At 43.3% G+C, this 23,133-nt stretch overlaps 1 protein-coding gene across 1 annotated transcript in view; it reads right to left on the minus strand.

Annotated features, from left to right (window-relative positions):
- Positions 1-3,532: 3,532 nt before the first annotated feature.
- Positions 3,533-23,133, minus strand: part of adam19a (ADAM metallopeptidase domain 19a) — a 238,946-nt gene continuing 219,345 nt past the window's right edge. The window contains 12 exon segments of the mRNA XM_064939148.1: positions 3,533-3,954; positions 5,551-5,759; positions 6,510-6,950; positions 7,222-7,350; positions 14,706-14,783; positions 17,762-17,811; positions 17,814-17,937; positions 17,939-17,969; positions 18,378-18,486; positions 20,922-21,054; positions 21,056-21,096; positions 21,099-21,117. Coding sequence (XP_064795220.1) covers positions 3,909-3,954; positions 5,551-5,759; positions 6,510-6,950; positions 7,222-7,350; positions 14,706-14,783; positions 17,762-17,811; positions 17,814-17,937; positions 17,939-17,969; positions 18,378-18,486; positions 20,922-21,054; positions 21,056-21,096; positions 21,099-21,117 — 1,410 coding nt within the window. The 3' untranslated portion in view covers positions 3,533-3,908.

The following is a 23,133-nucleotide window of genomic DNA, read 5'->3' on the forward strand; positions in this document are numbered from 1 at the left end:
AAGCACACAAGTCAGTTTTCAACCTTAAAAGAGAAAGAAGAAGAAGCACACAAGCCAGTTTTGTAAAAAGGTATTTTTTTTATGTAAGAAAATAATACACACAGCAAGAGACATTCAAATCAAATTGCAATAATCAACAACATGCCTGAAAAGTCCTCTTTGGCACATAACACAAACCGTTACAAAAACTACACGTAAAATAGACAAGTACACGAGAATAATTAGAAAATGCTAGCTAGCGCTATACACGGTGCGTAAACGGATTGACAACACAAACAAACAAGGTTTTGGCAATGTGACCACCCCCAGCAATAGCACATCTCAGTCTGCATGGTTTTCCATCCGTGCAAAACCGTGTCGTCATCTTTGTCGTTGTCACGGTGCCTTTGGGTTGAGGTCATAAAAGTCACGATTTTCAAGTCAGGCGACAGGAACCTCCATGTTCACTCCAGTACCCCCCTACCCCCTCCTCTTCCTTCCCTCGGTAGCTCCTCCCCCTCCTCTTCCTTCCCTCGCTAGCTCCTCCCCCTCCCTCTTCCTCCCTCTCCAGCCCCTCCCCCTCCTCTTCCTTCCCTCGCTAGCCCCTCCCCCTCCTCTTCCTTCCCTCGCTAGCCCCTCCCCCTCCTTCCCTCGCTAGCCCCTCCCCCTCCTCTTCCTTCCCTCGCTAGCCCCTCCCCCTCCTCTTCCTTCCCTCGCTAGCCCCTCCCCCCTCTTCCTTCCCCCTCGCTCCTCTCCTCCCCCTCCCCCTTCCTTCCCTCGCTAGCCCCTCCCCCTCCTCTTCCTTCCCTCTCCAGCCCCTCCCCCTCCTCTTCCTTCCCTCCCTCTCCAGCCCCTCCCCCTCCTCTTCCTTCCCTCTCCAGCCCCTCCCCCTCCTCTTCCTTCCCTCGCTAGCCCCTCCCCCTCCTCTTCCTTCCCTCGCCAGCCCCTCCCCCTCCTCTTCCTTCCCTCTCCAGCCCCTCCCCCTCCTCTTCCTTCCCTCTCCAGCCCCTCCCCCTCCTTCCCTCGCTAGCCCCTCCCCCTCCTCTTCCTTCCCTCTCCAGCCCCTCCCCCTCCTCTTCCTTCCCCTCCCCCTCCCCCTCCCCTCTCCTCTTCCTTCCCTCTCCAGCCCCTCCCCATCCTCTTCCAAGCCTCTCTAGCCCCTCCCCCTCCTCTTCCTTCCCTCTCCAGCCCCCTCCCCCTCCTCTTCCTTCCCTCTCCAGCCCTCCTCCCTCCTGCTTCCTTCTCCCTCCAGCCCCTCCCCCTCCTCTTCCAGTCTGAGAAGAGGAAAGAGAGAAACGTCCCTCTCTTTAGCCCACTCCCCAGTCTCTAGACCCTTTAACTGTAGACTTCCTTCCCTCTCCAGCCCCTCCCCATCCTCTTTGCAAGCCTCTCAGCCCCTCCCCCCCAGAACAACCCAGAAATCCTCTTCCTTCCCTCTGTACCCCTCCCCCCTCTCTTCCTTCCCTCTTCAGCCCCCTCCTCTTCCTTCCCTCTCTAGCCCTAAGGCTGCCTCCTATCCTCTTTCTTCCAGGCTCCCCCACCTTCATTCCCCCAAACCCCCTGTGTTTGGTCTTCAACCCCTGACCTTCTTCCTTCCCTCTCCACCATCCCCCTCCTCTACCCCCCTCCATCAGCCTCTGCCTTGCCCCTTAGCTATTACTGTTGGTCAACACCTGTCTTGTACCAGCCCTCCAACAAGGTCGCTGTAGTGCAAATAGGCTGACTGCTGCTGACTGACTGCTGGCTCCTGATAGGCTCCTCTCGGAAAGGCAAGGCTCGGCTCCCAGGGTCATTTTTAGCGGAAAAAACCTCCTAATTATTATTTTAAAAATGGTTTACATAAAATGCGAGTTAGACTGTGTTTGGTTTAAAGGCGATTGTTTCATCCTGGGACCAGTCTGAGAAGAGGAAAGAGAGAAACAGTAGCTTTTAACACAGTGTAGACAGAGGCTTGTTGTGTGGTGGCTGTCCCCTAAAATAAAAGACCTTCCAGAGTTTGGAGTAAAACGAGGAAGGGGTGATGTTGAGAGAGACATTTGTTTTACATGCCCAGTCTTCAGACAGGAACCCCCCAGAACAACCCAGAAATCCCAACAGCCAGCACCATAGGGTTTTGTGAGTGGCTTTAAACATAGCAGATGAATAAGGCAACAGAGGTGCTCGAGCTTGTCGCCTTCTTTGCTTCTCAAAGAAATACAGTGCTGACCTCATCTTACCCCATGTCAGATTCCGAACATAACAACAAAAAAAAGCGAGAATTGATTGTTTGACGAACCGGGTGATAGCCGACAGAGATCTGTGTTTGGCAATGTGAGTTGTGGCTTATGAACTTCTATTTCTGGTAGGTTCTTATCTCGGGCTCCTGATTGGCTCATTGCCGTCTAAGGCACTGCATCTCTGGTGCTACAGGTGTCACTACAGACCCTGGTTCGATTCCAGGCTGTATCCACCACCGGCCGTGATTGGGAGTCCCATGAGGCATAACACAATTGGCTGTCTGGGTTTTGCCGGGGATAGGCTGTCATTGTAAATATTAATTTGTTCTTCACTGACTTTGTCTAGTTGAATTAAGCTTAATAAATTAAATAAAGTACCAAGAGAGTGAACACACACACACACACACACACACACACACACACACACACACACACACACACAGCCCCCCTCGCTACGACCTGAGTTGAAAACAGTGTAAAATTGAGAGATACAGGAATCAGGGGAGAAAATAGTCTTTCAACGATACAGCCCTGTTGTTCTTTTTATGGGAAATAATAAAATAGCCCCTCAAGGGGGGGGGGGGGGGATTGTTGTAAACCTGTTGGAAGAAGCAGGTTGCAAGAACAATAATGTTAACAATGGTATATTTATGAGCAACAACTTCTTGGAGTGTCTTTTTTAAAAATGTTATCAGGGAGACTAATATCAAGTCAATTTGATGCTGAGGCAGGAACGTTGGACAACTATTTAGGGCTAGAAACAAAGTGTATTTATTATAATCTATGGCTCACAGTGAAGTATCGCTGTTAGCCACAAAGCCAGCAGTCTCTCTAATGGGTTATAAATGAGAAGAACACAGTTTGAAATGTGAGTCACAGTGATGCATGAAATAAGCTAATTTCCATATATATGTAGCTCAGGGATTCTTGAAAGACGGGGACATCACCCCCCCCCCAGTCTAAAAAAAAAAAATCACCAATAATTCAATATTTAAATACATATTTTGATAGTCCAATATTTTAGCCATCATACCATTGAAAGGAAAAACCTCCTAATTATTATTTTAAAAAATGGTTTACATAAAATGCCACTAACTGGATTTATGTTAACTCTGACACCATAAAAGGCATTTAATTGTTTAAAGGCCTTTGATTGTTTCATTCTTACATTAGATTATTCAAATATGTAATGCTTCAGGGCTAATTTCATAAAAAGGTTTGCACATTTTTCTAGATTCACAACATAAAATAATATTTATAAGGCGAACAAGTCTAGAACAGCAAACAGTTTAAATAGTTTAACAATTTAATGCTGTAATGTTGTTTTTCAAGCAGAACAGTGATTAAAAGATGTATTCAGAATATTGACAACAATGATAGATCTGAAGTATGGTTAACCATCAGTGACGGAGTTGACAACAGATGCTTTAAAACGTACATGTTTTTGCTTCTAAAAATAAAAGTTAAACGCAAACATTTGTAAAATATGAAAAATTATTAATTTGAAAATCCCCAATAAGAACATAACCATTCCATCACAGCAAAGGATTCCATCAGAGCAAAGGATTCCATCAGAGCAAAGGATTCCATCAGAGCAAAGGATTCCATCAGAGCAAAGGATTCCATCAGAGCAAAGGATTCCATCAGAGACTGTAACTTCTTTGCTTCACGGAAACATGGCTCACTCGAGACACGCTATCGGAGTCGGTACAGCTAGCTGGTTTCTTCACGCATCGCGCCGACAGAAACAAGCATCTCTCTGGTAAGAAGAAGGGCGGGGGTGTTATGCCTTATGATTAACGAGACGTGGTGTTTTCATAACAACATACAGGAACTCAAGTCCTTCTGTTCACCTGACTTAGAATTTCTCACAATCAAATGTCGACCGCATTATCTACCAAGAGAATTCTCTTCGATTATAATCACAGCCGCATATATTCCCCCCAAGCAGACACATTGATGGCCCTGAATAATCTTTACTTGACTGGAAACCACATATCCTGAGGCTGCATTCATTGTAGCTGGGGATTTTAACAAGGCTAATCTGAAAACAAGACTCCCTAAATTCTATCAGCATATCGATTGTGCTACCACAGCTGGTAAAACCCTGGATCATTCTTATTCTAATTTCCGCGACGCATATAAGGCCCTCCCCCGCCCTCCTTTCGGAAAAGCTAACCACGACTCCATTTTGTTGCTCCCTGCCTATAGACAGAAACTAGAACAGGAAGCTCCCGCGCTCAGGTCTGTTCAACACTGGTCCGACCAATCTGATTCCACACTTCAAGATTGCTTCGATCACGTGGATTGGGATATGTTCCACATTGCGTCAAACAACAACATTGACGAATACGCTGATTCGGTGAGCGAGTTCATTGGCGATGTCGTACCCACAGCGTCTATTAAAACATCCCCCAACCAGAAACCGTGGATTGATGGCAGCATTCGCGCAAAACTGAAAGCGCGAGCCACTGCTTTTAATCAAGGCAGGTGACCGAAACATGACCGAATACAAACAGTGTAGCTATTCCCTCCGCAAGGCAATCAAACAAGCTAAGCGTCAGTATAGAGACAAAGTAGAGTCGCAATTCAACGGCTCAGACACGAGGTATGTGGCAGGGTCTACAGTCAATCACGGATTACAAAAAGAAAACCAGCCCCGTCACGGACCAGGATGTCTTGCTCCCAGACAGACTAAACAATTTCTTTGCTCGCTTTGAGGACAATACAGTGCCACTGACACGGCCCGCAACCAAAACCTGCGGACTCTCTTTCACTGCAGCCGACATGAGTAAAACATTTAAACGTGTTAACCCTCGCAAGGTTGCAGGCCCAGACGGCATCCCCAGCCGCGCCCTCAGAGCATGCGCAGACCAGCTGGCTGGTGTGTTTACGGACATATTCAATCAATCCTTATCCCAGTCTGCTGTCCCACATGCTTCAAGAGGGCCACCATTGTTCCTGTTCCCAAAAAAAGCTAAGGTAACTGAGCTAAACGACTACCGCCATCATGAAGTGATGAGAGAGACTAGTTAAGGACCATATCACCTCCACCCTACCTGACACCCTAGACCCACTCCCATTTGCTTACCGCCCTAATAGGTCCACAGCCGACGCAATTGCAACTACACTGCACACTGCCCTAACCCATCTGGACAAGAGGAATACCTATGTGAGAATGTGGTTCATCGACTACAACTCAGCATTTAACACCATAGTACCCTCCAAACTCGTCATCAAGTTTGAGACCCTTTCCTTCCTTCCTTCCTTCCTTCCTTCCTTCCTTCCTTCCTTCCTTCCTTCCTTCCTTCCTTCCTTCCAGCCTGCCTGCCTGCCTGACCTTCCTAGGACCCACCGGAGTGCTTTGAGAGGAGGGATGACGGACAGCTTGCCCACTGGTTTGGGGCCGACGGCAGGGGGCATCATCACCAGCAGCCCATTGGAGGGTTTGGGAGGAATCGCCCTCGCTGGGCTCACGGGTAACACCACCCCTCTGGCGGGGCTGAGGGGCAGGGGCCTCTGAGGAGGAGAGGGGGAGTGTCTGGGCTGCAGCTCTGACACCAACTGGGAAAGAGAGAGAGAGAGAGAGAGAGAAAGAGAGAGAGACTCGTAGAGAGAGGGGGAGAGAGGGAGAAAGAAGGGGAGAGATAGAGACGGAGAAAGAAAGAGAGAAGAGACACGTGGAGTGGGAGAAGTGGGAGAAAAAGAGAGAGAGAAACAGTGAAATAGAAAAAGTGAAAGGACAATAGAGAAACAGGCAAAAAAAAGAGAGAGACCTTAGAACACGATCACTTCACACACTCCTAATATAATATGACAGTAGAGCCTCCATTACCGTGGACAGGATTCACCCAGTCTCACTCCTAATATAATATGACAGTAGAGCCTCCATTACCGTGGACAGGAAGCTGTTTTTAATCTGGTGTTTGGCAGGCTTTGTCTGAATCCGTGGTGTTTTATTTCATTACAGTGTACCTCTACCTCTGCTCTTAGATGCTTATAAAAAATATTTTTTTAAACAACCGCAGAGAAATTCATTTCGTGCAAAAAAACACAGAGCAATATTAAATTCAAGGCCAATGTGATTTTCCAAGGCTTTTTATTTTATATTATTTATTTTTTACAGTTAATAGGCAGAGATGGGAAAATGTTTTAGGAAATCGATAGAAAACAATAAGGAGATTAAAACAAAAACATAGCTATTTCATCTAGTTCCTCGGTCCGACAAAATCCTCTTAGTAAAAACAAGAAACACAACAGAAAAACATTTTCTCAATGAACAAATAAAATTATAGTAAAATAAGACAAACTTACCAGTGGTGATCGTGTTTGGTTGGATACCAGTGGTGATCGTGTTGGGTTGGATACCAGTGGTGATCGTGTTGGGTTGGATACCAGTGGTGATCGTGTTGGGTTGGATACCAGTGGTGATCGTGTTGGGTTGGATACCAGTGGTGATCGTGTTGGGTTGGATACCAGTGGTGATCGTGTTGGGTTGGATACCAGTGGTGATCGTGTTGGGTTGAGGGGAAGCGGTTTCTTGGGTGGCGTAAGTTTTTGAGGTGGGGCGGGAGATTTCGGCAGGGCCCCGGGTTGCTTGCTGACAAGTAAAGGTGGGTGGGCTACCTTGAAGCGCCGTGGCGTGTTGTGTGGCGAGGGGGCGGGCCTTAGGGGACGCACGATGTTGACAGGCTGAGTGCCGTTAGGAGTGGGGCCTGGCCGGAGAGGCAGCACCTCTTTGCTGGTGTGAGGGAGCTGTAGAGAACATTTTGGTATTGTGTCATTCAAGTTTTATGTGAAGTATATGTTGAAAAAAACATTTATAAATTGGAGGTAGAAAGTACAACTACAGAACATTGACACGCAGAGCTACAGTTGTAAATATGGTCATTTAACTCAAGGCCAGCTTGACTTCAGTTCAATGTCTTTCAGTTCTTCACAGAAACACAGAGGGAGAAGCATCTCCAGCGTACAGAGAGACGGAAGTCACCTCAGATTTAAACTGCCCTCTCCTTTTGACACTCACCCCCATGTGACCGTTTCCTTTGTTCGCCGGCCCCATCACCTTCAGATGAAACGCCGGGTTGAGGTGTCCATTCTTACCCTTCTCCATGGAGCCTTCGAGTCTGAGGGAATAACGAGGATGGAGGCCACAAGGGTGTTAGAGGCCGTGAACTAGACAGATTTATTCTGAAGACTGTGCTGGCTTTTCAATCCTACTTTCTATTGATTTGATAGTCCCCAGTTGTGGAGGACTGGGCTGGCAAACATTACGCTGTCTGTGTGTGTCTGTGTGTGTGTGTGTTGTGTGTCTGTGTGCGTGTCTGTCTGTCTCTTTGTGTGTGTGTGTGTGTGTGTGTCTGTCTGTCTGTCTGTCTGTCTGTCTGTCTGTCTGTCTGTCTGTCTGTGTGCCCAAGATGTCACAGTTTGTGTCCCCATCAAGTATTCTCATGGAGTTTGATGCAGGTCGAGGAGCAGGTAGATGAGGAGGAGGTAGAGGAGGAGGAGGTAGAGTAAGAGGAGGAGCAGGTATAGGAGCAAGTAGAGGAGAGGGAGCAGGTAGAGGATCAGGTAGAGGAGGAGGAGGAGCAGGTATAGGAGGAGGAGCAGGTTGAGGAGGTGGTAGAGGAGGAGGAGGTCAAGGAGCAGGTCAATGAGGAGGTCGAGGAGGAGGAGGTCGAGGAGCAGGTCAATGAGGAGTTAGAGGAGGAGGTAGAGGAGCAGGTAGATGAGGAGGAGGTAGAGGAGGAGGAGGGTAGAGGAGCAGGTCAATGAGGAGGTCGAGGAGGAGGAGGTCGAGGAGCAGGTCAATGAGGAGGACGAGGAGGAGTTAGAGGAGGAGGTAGAGGAGCAGGTAGATGAGGAGGTAGAGTAGGAGGAGGAGCAGGTTGAGGAGGTGGTAGAGGAGGAGAAGCAGGTCGAGGAGGAAGTCGAAGAGGAGGTAGAGGAGCAGGTACAGGAGGAGGAGGTCGAGGAGGAGGAGGTAGAGGTGGAGCAGGTAGAGGAGGAGGAGGAGCAGGTCGAGGAGGGGGTAGAGGAAGAGGAGGGGGAGCAGGTCGAGGAGGAGTTAGAGGAGGAGTTAGAGGAGGGGTTAGAGGAGGAGTTAGAGGAGTAAGTCGAGGAGGAGGTAGAGGTTTTAAGAAACTTCTAAAGAACCTCATAGGTTCAATTTGTATGTTTTTGGCTAATCCCACAACAGCTGTTAGAAAAGTGTGTGGAAGTAGACACACTTTTTGATATTGATACATCAAAACAGAATTCTCCTCAATCAACCATACACAGTAACCTGATATTGATACGCAAACTACTGGCTCCGAAACTAAAAAGACAAACTGCATCTGGTCTCCACTAAAGAGCCTTTTAATTACCTAACAAGAAGGGTCATTTTCTGTAGGGTTTAATATTCCTTCAGAAGACTCCTTTGTACCTCATCTCTTTCATATAATCAAATCCCCTTTCCAAATACCAATGATTAACCTATTTATCTGTCCATTCAGAAGGTCAACTGAGCTTTATTTCCAGGGGGCACCACGGGAGACTACCTCCCTCTCCTGCAAACTACACTGTCCGACAGGCCTGTTTTCAGAGGTACTAACTCACTCAGCGTTCTGATGCCCGGTCTCTGTGTGTATAAGTATATTGGTCTACTACTGGAAGAGAGGGGAAGGTATTAGATTTTACGAGGGTACATTACATTTGTTTGCCCCTATAAAGGTGTTGTGATGGTGCAGAAGTGAAGAGTGGGCAGATTGCAGACAGAGGATGATGTGTGTACAGTAGTAGTAAGTCACAGCTACAAACCCATCCAGCATCCTGGTGTTATCTCTAGCTACAAACCCATCCAGCATCCCAGTGTTATCTCTCTAGCTACAAACCCATCCAGCATCCCAGTGTTATCTCTCTAGCTACAAACCCATCCATTATCCCATTTATCATTTAAGTACAAACCCATACAGCATCCCAGTGTTATCCAGAGCGACAAACAAATCCCAGTGAATTATCCTCTGACATCCAGTGGAACATCCACTTTATCAATTAGTGCATCTAAATCATTGTTGAAACAAAACCAATTGTATAGAAGCCATTTTCTTATCCTATCCTAGGTATTCCTTGAAGAGGTGGGGTTTATGAGGTGTTTCCGAAGACTTGATTAACTCTTATAGAGGCGCTGTCCTGGCGTCGTGAGGGTTAGTTTGTTCCACCATTGGGGGCCACTTGTGGTAGTAGGAGTTTTGACTTATGAGCAGTAGAAGGTGATGACTTCCTCAGTGGTAGGGAGAACCAGGAGGCCAAACAGTGGATGAACACCAAGCCCTTGACCTGGGTGTACCTGATCAGAGCCTGGAGGTAACATTACCCACTTTTATAGAAGCCCGTAGGCAAGCACCATGGTCTTGTAGCGGATGCGAAAACTGGAAGCCAGTGATTGACGTGAAGAACTGGGAAGGTGAACACCAGAGATGAGTTGTAGGGTTTAATGGCACAGGCATGGAGCCCAGCCAAGGCAGCGTTAATGTGACATTAATCCAGACGGAAGATTGACAAGTGCCTGGATTAGGACCTGCGCCGAATGGGTGTGAAGGTCAACTCACTGTGGATACTGGAGCATGAACCTACAGGAACTGGCCTCCCATGATGTTGGTTGACAGAAGGGTGCCCACCCTGTCAGGATCAGTTGCCATTGTTGTTAGCGCACCTTTGGAGGAGGACACAATGGAGTTGTCAACCGTGATGGCGAGATCATGGAACGGGCAGTCCACACCCACGGGAGGAAGAGCAGCTCCGTGTCTGGAGAAGTGAAAAGTGAATTTAGCGCGCTTTTTTGCCGAGGTTCAGCTTCCCTCCACTTGTGAGGTCATACTGAGTTCTGGTGATGTCTGTTGCTAAACACTTCAACCGACTGAATCCAGCATCCCAGTGTTATCTTTTGAATGTTGAACTCTGAATGCTAACAAACCCATCCATCATTTTGAATGTTATGACTGAATAGCTTTGAATGTTGTAGTGACTGAATAGTTTGAATCCATTGTAGTGACTGAATAGCTTTGAATGTTGTAGTGACTGAATAGCTTTGAATGTTGTAGTGACTGAATCTTTGAATGTTGAAGAGACTGAATGGCTTTGAATGTTGAACAGACTGAATGGCTTTGAATGTTAAACTGAATGCATTTTTGAATTTTGAAATAACTGTACAGATTTGAACGTTGAAACAAACTCTTAGACTTTGTTCTTGTCCAAACTCTGGGATGAGCCACTTTGAATGAAGGGTTTTGATCTTATAGCAGTAGTTTAGGTGAATCAAAGATCTTGGGTAGGAGAATCCAGGAACTCGTATCAAAACGAAGACCAATTACATTTTCCAATTATTATCGCCCATTCTGCTGACCTGCTGTTTTCACATCGAAAAATAACCAATTATCATATCACTGATTAGAAACATGCTTTTGAAGCATCTTCATTAAAATACATGATTTGAAACCCAGCCTGGAAGCCAAATAGTGTTTTGGTCTCCAACTGGACCAAAACAACAAGGCAGCGTTAATGTGACATTCAGATGGCGTGTGAAGATTGACAGATGGTGTCAAATCCCAGGAAGGAGAAGCTGCAGAGTGAAGATGATAAATGCAGAGGTAGCTGCAGAGCCCAGATGATAAATGCAGAAGCTGCAGAGACCAAGATGATAAATGCAGAGAAGCTGCAGAGCCAAGATGATAAATGACAGAAGCTGCCATTGCTGATGATAAATGCAGAGGAGCTCAGAGAGCACAGATGATAAATGCAGAGGAGCTGCAGAGCCACATGATAAATGACAGAAGTTGCACAGCCAAGATGATAAATGCAGAGGAGCTGCAGAGACCAAGATGATAAATGCAGAGGAGCTGCAGAGAGCCAAGATGATAAATGAATTTAAGCTGCAGAGCCAAGATGATAAATGCAGAGGAGCTGAATCTGACCAAGATGATAAATGCAGAGGAGCTTGCAGAGGTCAAGATGATAAATGAAGAGAAGCTGCAGAGCCAAGATGATAAATGCACAGAAGCTGCAGAATCCAAGATGATAAATGCAGAACTGAACCGCCAAGAATCATTATGAATGCACAGAAGCTGCAGAGCCAAGATGATAAATGCAGAGTGAGCTGAATAGCCAAGATGATAAATGCAGAGACTGCAATAGCCAAGATGATAAATGCAGAGAAGCTGCAGATAGCCAAGATGATAAATGTAGAGACTGAAGAGCCAAGATGATAAATGCACTGAAGCTGCAGAGAGCCAAGATGATAAATGCAGAGAAGCTGCAGACTGAAGATGATAAATGCACAGAAGTGTGCAGAAGCCAAGATGATAAATGCAGAGAAGCTGCAGAACAAGATGATAAATGCAGAGAAGCTGCAGAAAGATGATAAATGCACAGAAGCTGCAGAGAAGATGATAAATGCAGAGAAGCTGCAGAGCCAAGATGATAAATGCAGAAGCTGCAATGAGCCAAGATGATAAATGCAGAGACTGCAAGAGCCAAGATGATAAATGCAGAGACTGCAGAGAGCCAAGATGATAAATGCAGAGAAGCTGCAGAGCCAAGATGATAAATGCAGAGAAGCTGCAGAGAGCCAAGATGATAAATGCAGAGAAGCTGCAGAGCCAAGATGATAAATGCAGAGAGCTGCAGAGAGCCAAGTGCAGAGCAAGATGATAAATGCAGAGGAGCTGCAGAGAGCCAAGATGATAAATGCAGAGAAGCTACAGAGCCAAGATGATAAATGCAGAGGAGCTGCAGAGAGCCAAGATGATAAATGCAGAGAAGCTGCAGAGCCAAGATGATAAATGCAGAGAAGCTGCAGAGCCAAGATGATAAATGCACAGAAGTTGCAAAGCCAAGATGATAAATGCAGAGGAGCTGCAGAGAGCCAAGATGATAAATGCAGAGGAGCTGCAGAGAGCCAAGATGATAAATGAAGAGAAGCTGCAGAGCCAAGATGATAAATGCAGAGGAGCTGCAGAGAGCCAAGATGATAAATGCAGAGGAGCTGCAGAGAGCCAAGATGATAAATGAAGAGAAGCTGCAGAGCCAAGATGATAAATGCAGAGGAGCTGCAGAGAGCCAAGATGATAAATGCAGAGGAGCTGCAGAGAGCCAAGATGATAAATGAAGAGAAGCTGCAGAGCCAAGATGATAAATGCACAGAAGCTGCAGAGAGCCAAGATGATAAATGCAGAGAAGCTGCAGAGCCAAGATGATAAATGCAGAGAAGCTGCAGAGCCAAGATGATAAATGCAGAGGAGCTGCAGAGAGCCAAGATGATAAATGCAGAGGAGCTGCAGAGAGCCAAGATGATAAATGCAGGGAAGCTGCAGAGAGCCAAGATGATAAATGCAGAGAAGCTGAAGAGCCAAGATGATAAATGCACAGAAGCTGCAGAGAGCCAAGATGATAAATGCAGAGAAGCTGCAGAGCCAAGATGATAAATGCACAGAAGTTGCAAAGCCAAGATGATAAATGCACAGAAGCTGCAGAGAGCCAAGATGATAAATGCAGAGAAGCTGCAGAGCCAAGATGATAAATGCAGAGAAGCTGCAGAGCCAAGATTATAAATGCACAGAAGCTGCAGAGCCAAGATGATAAATGCACAGAAGCTGCAGAGCCAAGATGATAAATGCAGAGAAGCTGCAGAGCCAAGATGATAAATGCAGAGGAGCTGCAGAGAGCCAAGATGATAAATGCAGAGGAGCTGCAGAGAGCCAAGATGATAAATGCAGAGAAGCTGCAGAGCCAAGATGATAAATGCAGAGGAGCTGCAGAGAGCCAAGATGATAAATGCAGAGAAGCTGCAGAGCCAAGATGATAAATGCAGAGAAGCTGCAGAGAGCCAAGATGATAAATGCAGAGAAGCTGCAGAGAGCCAAGATGATAAATGCAGAGAAGCTGCAGAGCCAATATGATACTGTAGATGCAGTGAAGCTGCTTCTTCGTTTGTACTCAAGCAAAGATACAGACGCTAGTCGTTTTTAAAATTAAAATGTCTTGTTTTTTACATCCTCGCTGCTCTCTTTAAGCCCGGAGATCAATAGGAACCAAATTATAATGCAAATGAAAAAGTCACAAAAGAGAAGAAAGAGTGGGGAAAACTATGCTTTAAATAATCCCTCCTCAGAGCCATTTCCATTTGCTGGCCTTTCAGGTGTGAGGGAGAAAGCAAAACAGGACAAATGAAGGCTTTTAAACAGGGCAGAGAGAGAGAAAATGAATGATAGAACAAGAGAAGGAGATTAAAGAATGAGAGCATGTTCTGTTTGTCTCTAGGGCTCAGGAAGCTGTTGGTTGAGGAGATTTCAAAACATTATAGAATGCCAGCGCCTCGCTAATGGAAGCCCTCTTGCTTACTGAGAGTCAACAGTTTTCAGCTTCTAAGATGGCCGACCTGGAGGGCTCGTTTTAAGACCTGGAGAGCCTGTTTTGAGATAAGAAACGTTTCTGGTGTTAAATTACCGCTGTCTGTGTCTCTGGCAACTGAAAGCGGCAAGCCACTAAACAGCTGACAGTGATATGTGTGAGTCATGACAATGAAAACAAAGTTAGGCCTAGATTCCTATAGGGACAGGTGGTTAAAGTTGTACACAATGCAAACACAATGTTTATTGTCTCATAAACAAAGATGTGATCTGCCATCTCTCCCTGTGGCTATGCAGTACTTAACCAACAAATAGTTTATGGCTTCAGGTGTTGTGTCGCTACCATCCATTTCTCCTGTTTTACAAGAGCTACAGTGACAGCTATCTGCCTTCGCCCCAAGGACAATGTACGACAAAAAAGATTACAAGGATGGGGAAAAGTGTGTGTGTGTTAACTGACCCGTGTGTGTGTGTGTGTGTGTGTTAACTGACCCGTGTGTGTGTGTGTGTGTTAACTGACCCGTGTGTGTGTATGTGTGTGTGTGTGTGTATGTGTGTGTGTTAACTGACTCGTGTGTGTGTGTGTGTGTGTGTTAACTGACTCGTGTGTGTGTGTGTGTGTGTGTGTGTTAACTGACCCGTGTGTGTGTGTGTGTTAACTGACCCGTGTGTGTGTGTGTGTGTGACCCGTGTGTGTGTGTGTGTGTTAACTGACCCGTGTGTGTGTATGTGTGTGTTTGTGTGTTAACTGACCCGTGTGTGTGTATGTGTGTGTGTGTTAACTGACCCGTGTGTGTGTATGTGTGTGTGTTAACTGACCCGTGTGTGCATGTTTGTGTGTTAACTGACCCGTGTGTGCGTGTGTGTGTGTTAACTGACCCGTGTGTGTGTGTGTGTGTGTTAACTGACCCGTGTGTGTGTATGTGTGTGTGTTAACTGACCCGTGTGTGTGTGTGTGTGTGTTAACTGACCCATGTATGGGTATGTGTGTGTGTTAACTGACCTGTGTGTGTGTTAACTGACCTATGTGTGTGTTTGCTTGTGTTTGTGTGTGTGTGTGTGTGTGTGTGTGTGTGTGTGTGTGTGTGTGTGTGTGTGTGTGTGTGTGAGGCCTAGTGCTTACCCCATGGCCATGACAGTGAGCGATGCAGCTCTCCAGCTCGGTGAAAGAGGCGTTTTGGCACCGGCGGTCCCTGCACACCTGCAGTAACACAAAGATGCTTAGATTTCATACACACACTGAGGACCACTGCTGTAGAAGGTGTGTGAGGCAGTGTGGAAACAGGGTAATGCTGCTGCGTTTTGGCTCTGGATGGTAACTCAGTGGGTGCATGCCTGTCTACAAATGTAGTATATGTACATGTATGAATCACACTTGAGTAAAGCTTACAGGTTATGGATGAGATAGTGACATTTATTACATCACTAGTAGACACCCAATCCATACTAACATAATCCAAACTAACATAATCAATACTAACATAATAATACTAACATAATCAATATTAATATAATCCATACTAACATAATCAATACTAACATAATCAATATTAATATAATCCATACTAACATAATCAATACTAACATAATCAATACTAACATAATCAATACTAACATTATACATACTAACATAATCAATACTAACATAATCCATACTAACATAATATAATCAATACTAACATAATCAATACTAACATAATCAATACTAACATAATCAATACTAATATAATCAATACTAACATAATCAATACTAACATAATCAATACCAATATAATCAATACTAACATTATAATCAATACTAACATAATCAATACTAACATAATCAATACTAACATAATCAATACTAACATAATCCATACTAACATAATCAATACTAACATAATCAATACTAACATAATCAATACCAATATAATCAATACTAACATAATCAATACTAACATAATCAATACTAATATAATCAATACTAACATAATCAATACTAACATAATCAATACTAACATAATCAATACTAACATAATCAATACTAATATAATCAATACTAACATAATCAATACCAATATAATCAATACTAACATAATCAATACTAACATAATCAATACTAACATAATCAATACTAACATAATCAATACCAATATAATCAATACTAACATAATCAATACTAACATAATCAATACTAACATAATCAATACTAACATAATCCATACTAACATAATCAATACCAATATAATCAATACTAACATAATCAATACTAACATAATCAATACTAATATAATCATGATAAAGTTGACAGTACAGTCTATGATAATCTATGATAAAGTTGACTAACATATGATAAAGTTGACATACTAATATAATCAATAAAGTTTACTAACATTATGATAAAGTTTACATACTAACATACAGTCTATGATCAATACTAATATAATCAATACTAACATAATTTACAATACTATCATATAAAGTTGACAATACTAATATAATTTAATACAATGATAAAGTTGAAAGAATAACATAGAACATGTTTACAGTACAGTATATGATAAAGTTGACAGTACAGTCTATGATAAAGTTTACAGTACAGTCTATGATAAAGTTGACAGTAGTCTATGATAAAGTTGACAGTACAGTATATGATAAAGTTTACAGTACAGTATATGATAAAGTTGACAGTACAGTATATGATAAAGTTTACAGTACAGTCTATGATAAAGTTTACAGTACAGTCTATGATAAAGTTGACAGTACAGTCTATGATAAAGTTTACAGTACAGTCTATGATAAAGTTGACAGTACAGTCTATGATAAAGTTGACAGTACTACAGTCTATGATAAAGTTGACAGTACAGTATATGATAAAGTTGACAGTACATGTCTATGATAAAGTTTACAGTACAGTCTATGATAAAGTTGACAGTAGTCTATGATAAAGTTGACAGTACAGTCTATGATAAAGTTTACAGTACAGTCTATGATAAAGTTGACAGTACAGTCTATGATAAAGTTGACAGTAGTCTATGATAAAGTTGACAGTACAGTCTATGATAAAGTTTACAGTACAGTCTATGATAAAGTTGACAGTAGTCTATGATAAAGTTGACAGTACTATGATAAAGTTGACAGTACTGTCTATGATAAGGTTTACAGTACAGTATATGATAAAGTTGACAGTAGTCTATGATAAAGTTTACAGTACAGTATATGATAAAGTTTACAGTACAGTATATGATAAAGTTGACAGTACAGTATATGATAAAGTTTACAGTACAGTCTATGATAAAGTTGACAGTAATCTATGATAAAGTTGACAGTACAGTCTATGATAAAGTTTACATGATAAAGTTGACAGTAGTCTATGATAAAGTTGACAGTAGTCTATGATAAAGTTGACAGTACTGTCTATGATAAAGTTTACAGTACAGTCTATGATAAAGTTTACAGTACAGTCTATGATAAAGTTGACAGTAGTCTATGATAAAGTTGACAGTACAGTATATGATAAAGTTGACAGTACAGTCTATGATAAAGTTTACAGTACAGTCTATGATAAAGTTGACAGTAGTCTATGATAAAGTTGACAGTACTGTCTATGATAAAGTTTACAGTACAGTCTATGATAAAGTTGACAGTACAGTCTATGATAAAGTTGACAGTACAGTCTATGATAAAGTTGACAGTACCGTCTATGATAAAGTTGACAGTACAGTCTATGATAAAGTTGACAGTAGTCTATGATAAAGTTGACATTACAGTCTATGATAAAGTTTACAGTACAGTCTATGATAAAGTTGACAGTACAGTCTATGATAAAGTTGACAGTAGTCTATGATAAAGTTGACAGTACAGTCTATGATAAAGTTGACAGTAGTCTATGATAAAGTTTACAGTACAGTCTATGATAAAGTTGACAGTACAGTCTATGATAAAGTTGACAGTACAGTCTATGATAAAGTTGACAGTAGTCTATGATAAAGTTGACAGTACAGTCTATGATAAAGTTGACAGTAGTCTATGATAAAGTTGACAGTACAGTCTATGATAAAGTTGACAGTACAGTCTATGATAAAGTTGACAGTAGTCTATGATAAAGTTGACAGTACTGTCTATGATAAAGTTGACAGTACAGTCTATGGAACAGATACAAGTAGATGAAAATTGACAGTACTGCATACCACGACTTGCCTTCCCCTCTCCACACTTGGTGCCGGTCATGACGAGGCCCGGGTCAGGAGGTCCCCTTGTCCATCCTGGGTGGTATAGACATATGTCCCCCTGCACTTCACCTCCATGCCGTCCGTACGGATGGTGGTGTCTATGGACACTGCGTTGGTGCCCTTCGGCTTCTTGGCCGCGCTGATAAAGGCACTGGATCTTCCCGCACTTGGCGTCGCTGGGGATCAACGCACAGCGCACATGATCGAATGACGGACACACGCACGAGACGCAGACAGACAGATGGACGGCGGATGGAAGGACGGACAGACGGACGTAATAGGCACACACGCAACAATGCATCCACGGGAAAACAAGGACAATAAGAAGATTACAGGTACGATGATAATGGCTTTGTGGATGTAAATGACTAAGCCTCGTACTTTATCTAAACGTCTTCATTGGATGAGGGCATATTAAAAATAAAAAACACACCTGATTTAACTCCACAGAATTCAGGTGTGACCACCACCGGTCTATGCTATAATATCTCAACACTTTATAACTATGAACAGGCAAAGTTGAATTGGAACTACTATGCCATGTTATTGAAGGTTTACAAGAGGACATTGTTTCCCACTCAAACCTTTTTTCGCACTTCATGTAGTTTCCCTGTCCGTCCTTCCCACAGTTTCCAAACGCGTTCCCTGCTGCGTTGACATCTTGAAAGCAGGCGTCGTGCGCTGGCCGGGCACCTGGGACGCAGCAAAAAAAAAAAAAAAAATCCATAGTGTAAAATAAAAGTTACTATAGCAACCACTCACTCATGAGAAAAGCCATTACGCCCCATACAGGGGTGCGTACAGCCACTTTCAAGGAGCAAACCGTTTGAGCTACTTGAGTCACCATGATGTTTGCACCCTCTAAGAACGACAGACATGATATATATATATATATATATATTTATATTATTAAATTTTAAAGGATAAAATAAACAATTTTTCTTTGGATTTTGTTTATGTCCAAAAATAATATTCTGAAAAAAAGAAGAGAGAACTTTTTCAAAACGCATCATCATCACATTTTATATTTGTTACTGAAAGTGCTCTATATTAAAAACTTGACTACTGACATACACACTGTTCTGGGAATCCCTATTAACAGTGGACTAATGAAGAAAATAATCAAATAGGTTTTAGGTAAATAATCCTTTGTTATAAAGGTTTGAACTGTGATGGATGACTAATGCTGTAATACATGTTACCCAACGTTCTATGTTAATGTAGTTTAAAGGTGTAGATCGTCATGGTGATCTGTGTTCTGTACAGTACGTGAGAAGGAAAGCCGATACTTCACTACCCATGATGCAGATGCAGAGAGAGAGAGAGAAAGGTTGAGGTCCTTATCATCAATTATGTTAATACTGTTTAAAAAGGTGGATATTCTAATGACTATCTGGAGTTTCTAAATGCTAAAACGTTACTATGGTACGTGACAAAAGCTCTCCAGGTACTCTCTGGGTCTGTGGTACTCTCTAGGTCTGTGTTTACTCTCTAGGTCTGTGGTACTCTTTAGGTCTGTGTCTATGTACTCTCTAGGTCTGTGGTACTCTCTAGGTCTGTGTGTACTCTCTGGGTCTGTGATGTACTCTCTAGGTCTGTGATACTCTCTAGGTCTGTGTGTACTCTCTAGGTCTGTGGTACTCTCTAGGTCTGTGGTACTCTCTAGGTCTGTGATACTCTCTAGGTCTGTGTGTACTCTCTGGGTCTGTGTGTACTCTCTAGGTCTGTGATACTCTCTAGGTCTGTGTAGTACTCTCTAGGTCTGTGTAAAGTACAGTACTCTAGGTCTGTGTGTACTCTCTAGGTCTGTGTGTACTCTCTAGGTCTGTGTGTACTCTCTAGGTCTGTGTGTACTCTCTAGGTCTGTGGTACTCTCTGGGTCTGTGGTACTCTCTAGGTCTGTGTGTACTCTCTAGGTCTGTGTGTACTCTCTAGGTCTGTGTGTACTCTCTAGGTCTGTGTGTACTCTCTAGGTCTGTGATACTCTCTGGGTCTGTGATACTCTCTAGGTCTGTGGTACTCTCTAAGTCTGTGGTACTCTCTGGGTCTGTGATACTCTCTAGGTCTGTGATACTCTCTAGGTCTGTGTGTACTCTCTAGGTCTGTGTGTACTCTCTAGGTCTGTGGTACTCTCTAGGTTTGTGGTACTCTCTAGGTCTGTGTGTACTCTCTAGGTCTGTGGTACTCTCTAGGTCTGTGTGTACTCTCTAGGTCTGTGGTACTCTCTAGGTCTGTGGTACTCTCTAGGTCTGTGGTACTCTCTAGGTCTGTGTGTACAGAACAGAGCATGGGTATGTGTGTGGTAGTGCAGTGGGTGTGGGTGTGTGTGCGTGTGTGTGTGCGTGTGTGTGTGTGGGTGTGTGCTAATGCAGTGGGTGTATAGGCTACAGGCTAAGACGGGCGCAGTACTATATTTCACGAGCAGAAGTGCCAATTTCACGACCAAAGTAATTCATTGTGAAATGAGTTAGCCGAGTACCAACCGTTAACGAGATAATACTAAGGTTTCTGATTGACGGTACAACTGTCCAAGTTCCAATATATCCCTGTTAGCTCGGGTTGGCAGAGCATTGTTTCCCACTGTGTCTCCGCCAAGCTAGTGGGTTCGTACTCTCTGAAAGGGAGCTCCCATACCCAGCCTTGACTGTATATCGTCTTGGATGAAAGCATCTGCAAAATCCTCCTATTTTATTACTATGTTATGTGTGCAGTGTAAAAGAGGGCGGTCTCTATTCTGGTGTGTAATGAACCAGTATGTTTACATGGTTATATAGGGGCTGTGTCTATTCTATTCTGGTGTCTAATGAACCAGTATGTTTACATGGTTATATAGGGGCCGTCTCTATTCTGGTGTGTAATGAACCAGTATGTTTACATGGTTATATAGGGGCTGTCTCTATTCTGGTGTGTAATGAACCAGTATGTTTACATGGTTATATAGGGGCCGTCTCTATTCTGGTGTGTAATGAACCAGTATGTTTACATGGTTATATAGAGGCGGTCTCTATTCTGGTGTGTAATGAACCAGTATGTTTACATGGTTATATAGAGGCGGTCTCTATTCTGGTGTGTAATGAACCAGTATGTTTGACATGGTTATATAGAGGCGGTCCAGCTGTGGTACCTACCGTAGCCCCACAGCTGCAGACACTGCTGTTCACGGGTCAGACACATGCCGTTGTAGCAGTAGGCGTGACCATACTGGCAGGAGGATCCATCCAGCAGGTAAACATTGGACGGGCAGTAGGGAGAGCCACCAGTGTGTGTACTCTGGCAGGTCGCACGCTCCCGCAGGACCACGACCATGGTACCTGCCTGCATCAGCTGGGGGAGAGGAGGGCAAAACCAAGGAGAGAGGAGGGGGGGGGGGGGGGGATCAGTATGACGTACTTGCTTTAAAGACCATTCAGTACATGATTAACTACAGAGGGATTTAAATAAATTATTCAATCACATAAATAAATAGAGATAAGGGTTATGATCATCCTAAGGAGATAAAAGAGTTATACTTTTAAAAGACTCACGGAAGAAGTTGTTATTAACATGAAACAAAAAAACAGGAAAGTTTAAACTTGAGACGATACATAATTATTGATCAGAGAACATATTGATCGGAGAGGAGAAGTGTATATTATTGATCAGAGAGGAGTAGTAGAGGTTATTGATCAGAGAGGAGAAGTCTCTAGGTTATTGATCACACAGGTGAAGTACTCTGGTTATTGATCAGACAGGTGTGAAGTACCAGGTTATTGATCAGACAGGTTAAGTAGAGGTTATTGATCAGAGAGGAGAAGTAGAGGATATCGATGTGTTAGAGAGGAGACTCTCTAGTCTGTGGTAGGATATAGATCAGACAGGAGAAGTAGAGGTTATTGATGGTTACAGGAGAAGTAGAGGTTATTGATCAGACAGGAGAAGTAGAGGTTATTGATCAGACAGGAGAAGTAGAGGTTATCGATCAGACAGGTGAAGTAGAGGTTATTGATCAGACAGGAGAAGTAGAGGTTATTGATCAGACAGGAGAAGTAGAGGTTATTGATCAGACAGGAGAAGTAGAGGTTATTGATCAGACAGGAGTAAGTAGAGGTTATTGATCAGACAGGTTAAGTAGAGGTTATTGATCAGACAGGAGAAGTAGAGGTTATTGATCAGACAGGAGAAGTAGAGGATATCGATCAGAGAAGTGAAGTGAAGGTTATTGATCAGACAGGAGAAGTAGAGGTTATTGAGCAAAGAGGAGAAGTAGAGGTTATTGGTCAGAGAGGAGAAGTAGAGGCTATTGATCAGAGAGGAGAAGTAGAGGTTATTGATCAGAGAGGTTATTGATCAGACAGGAGAAGTAGAGGTTATTGATCAGAGAGGAGAAGTAGAGGTTATTGATCAGAGAGGTTATTGATCAGACAGGAGAAGTAGAGGTTATTGATCAGACAGGAAGTAGAGGTCATTGATCAGAGAGGAGAAGTAGAGGTTATTGATCAGGGCCGAGGAGAAGTAGAGGTTATTGATCAGAGAGGTTATTGATCAGAGAGGACATGAAGTATATAGGTTATTGATCAGAGAGGAGAAGTAGAGGTTATCGATCAGACAGGAGAAGTAGAGGTTATTGATCAGAGAGGTTATTGATCAGACAGGAGAAGTAGAGGTTATTGATCAGAGGTTTAAGTAGAGGTTATTGATCAGAGAGAAAGTAGAGGATATCGATAGAGAGGAGAAGTAGAGGATATCGATCAGAGAGGTGAAGTAGAGGTTATTGATCAGAGAGGTTATTGATCAGACAGGAGAAGTAGAGGTTATTGATCAGACAGGAGAAGTAGAGGTTATTGATCAGAAAGGTTATTGATCAGACAGGAGAAGTAGAGGTTATTGATCAGAGAGTAGAAGTAGAGGTTATTGATCAGAGAGGAGAAGTAGAGGTTATCGATCAGACAGGAGAAGTAGAGGCTATTGGTCAGAGGTTATTGATCAGAGAGGAGAAGTAGAGGTTATTGATCAGAGAGGAGAAGTAGAGGTTATCGATCAGACAGGAGAAGTAGAGGTTATTGATCAGAGAGGTTATTGATCAGACAGGAGAAGTAGAGGTTATTGATCAGACAGGAGAAGTAGAGGTTATTGATCAGACAGGAGAAGTAGAGGTTATTGATCAGACAGGAGAAGTAGAGGTTATTGATCAGACAGGAGAAGTAGAGGTTATTGATCAGACAGGAGAAGTAGAGGTTATTGATCAGAGAGGAGAAGTAGATGTTATTGATCAGAGAGGAAAAGTAGAAGATATTGATCATAGAGGAAAAGTAGAGGATATTGATCAGAGATGATGTTGATCAGACAGGAGAAGTAGAGATT

The sequence above is a fragment of the Oncorhynchus masou genome, chromosome 27, assembly GCF_036934945.1.
Source record: "Oncorhynchus masou masou isolate Uvic2021 chromosome 27, UVic_Omas_1.1, whole genome shotgun sequence".
NCBI classification, from domain to species: Eukaryota; Metazoa; Chordata; class Actinopteri; order Salmoniformes; family Salmonidae; genus Oncorhynchus; species Oncorhynchus masou.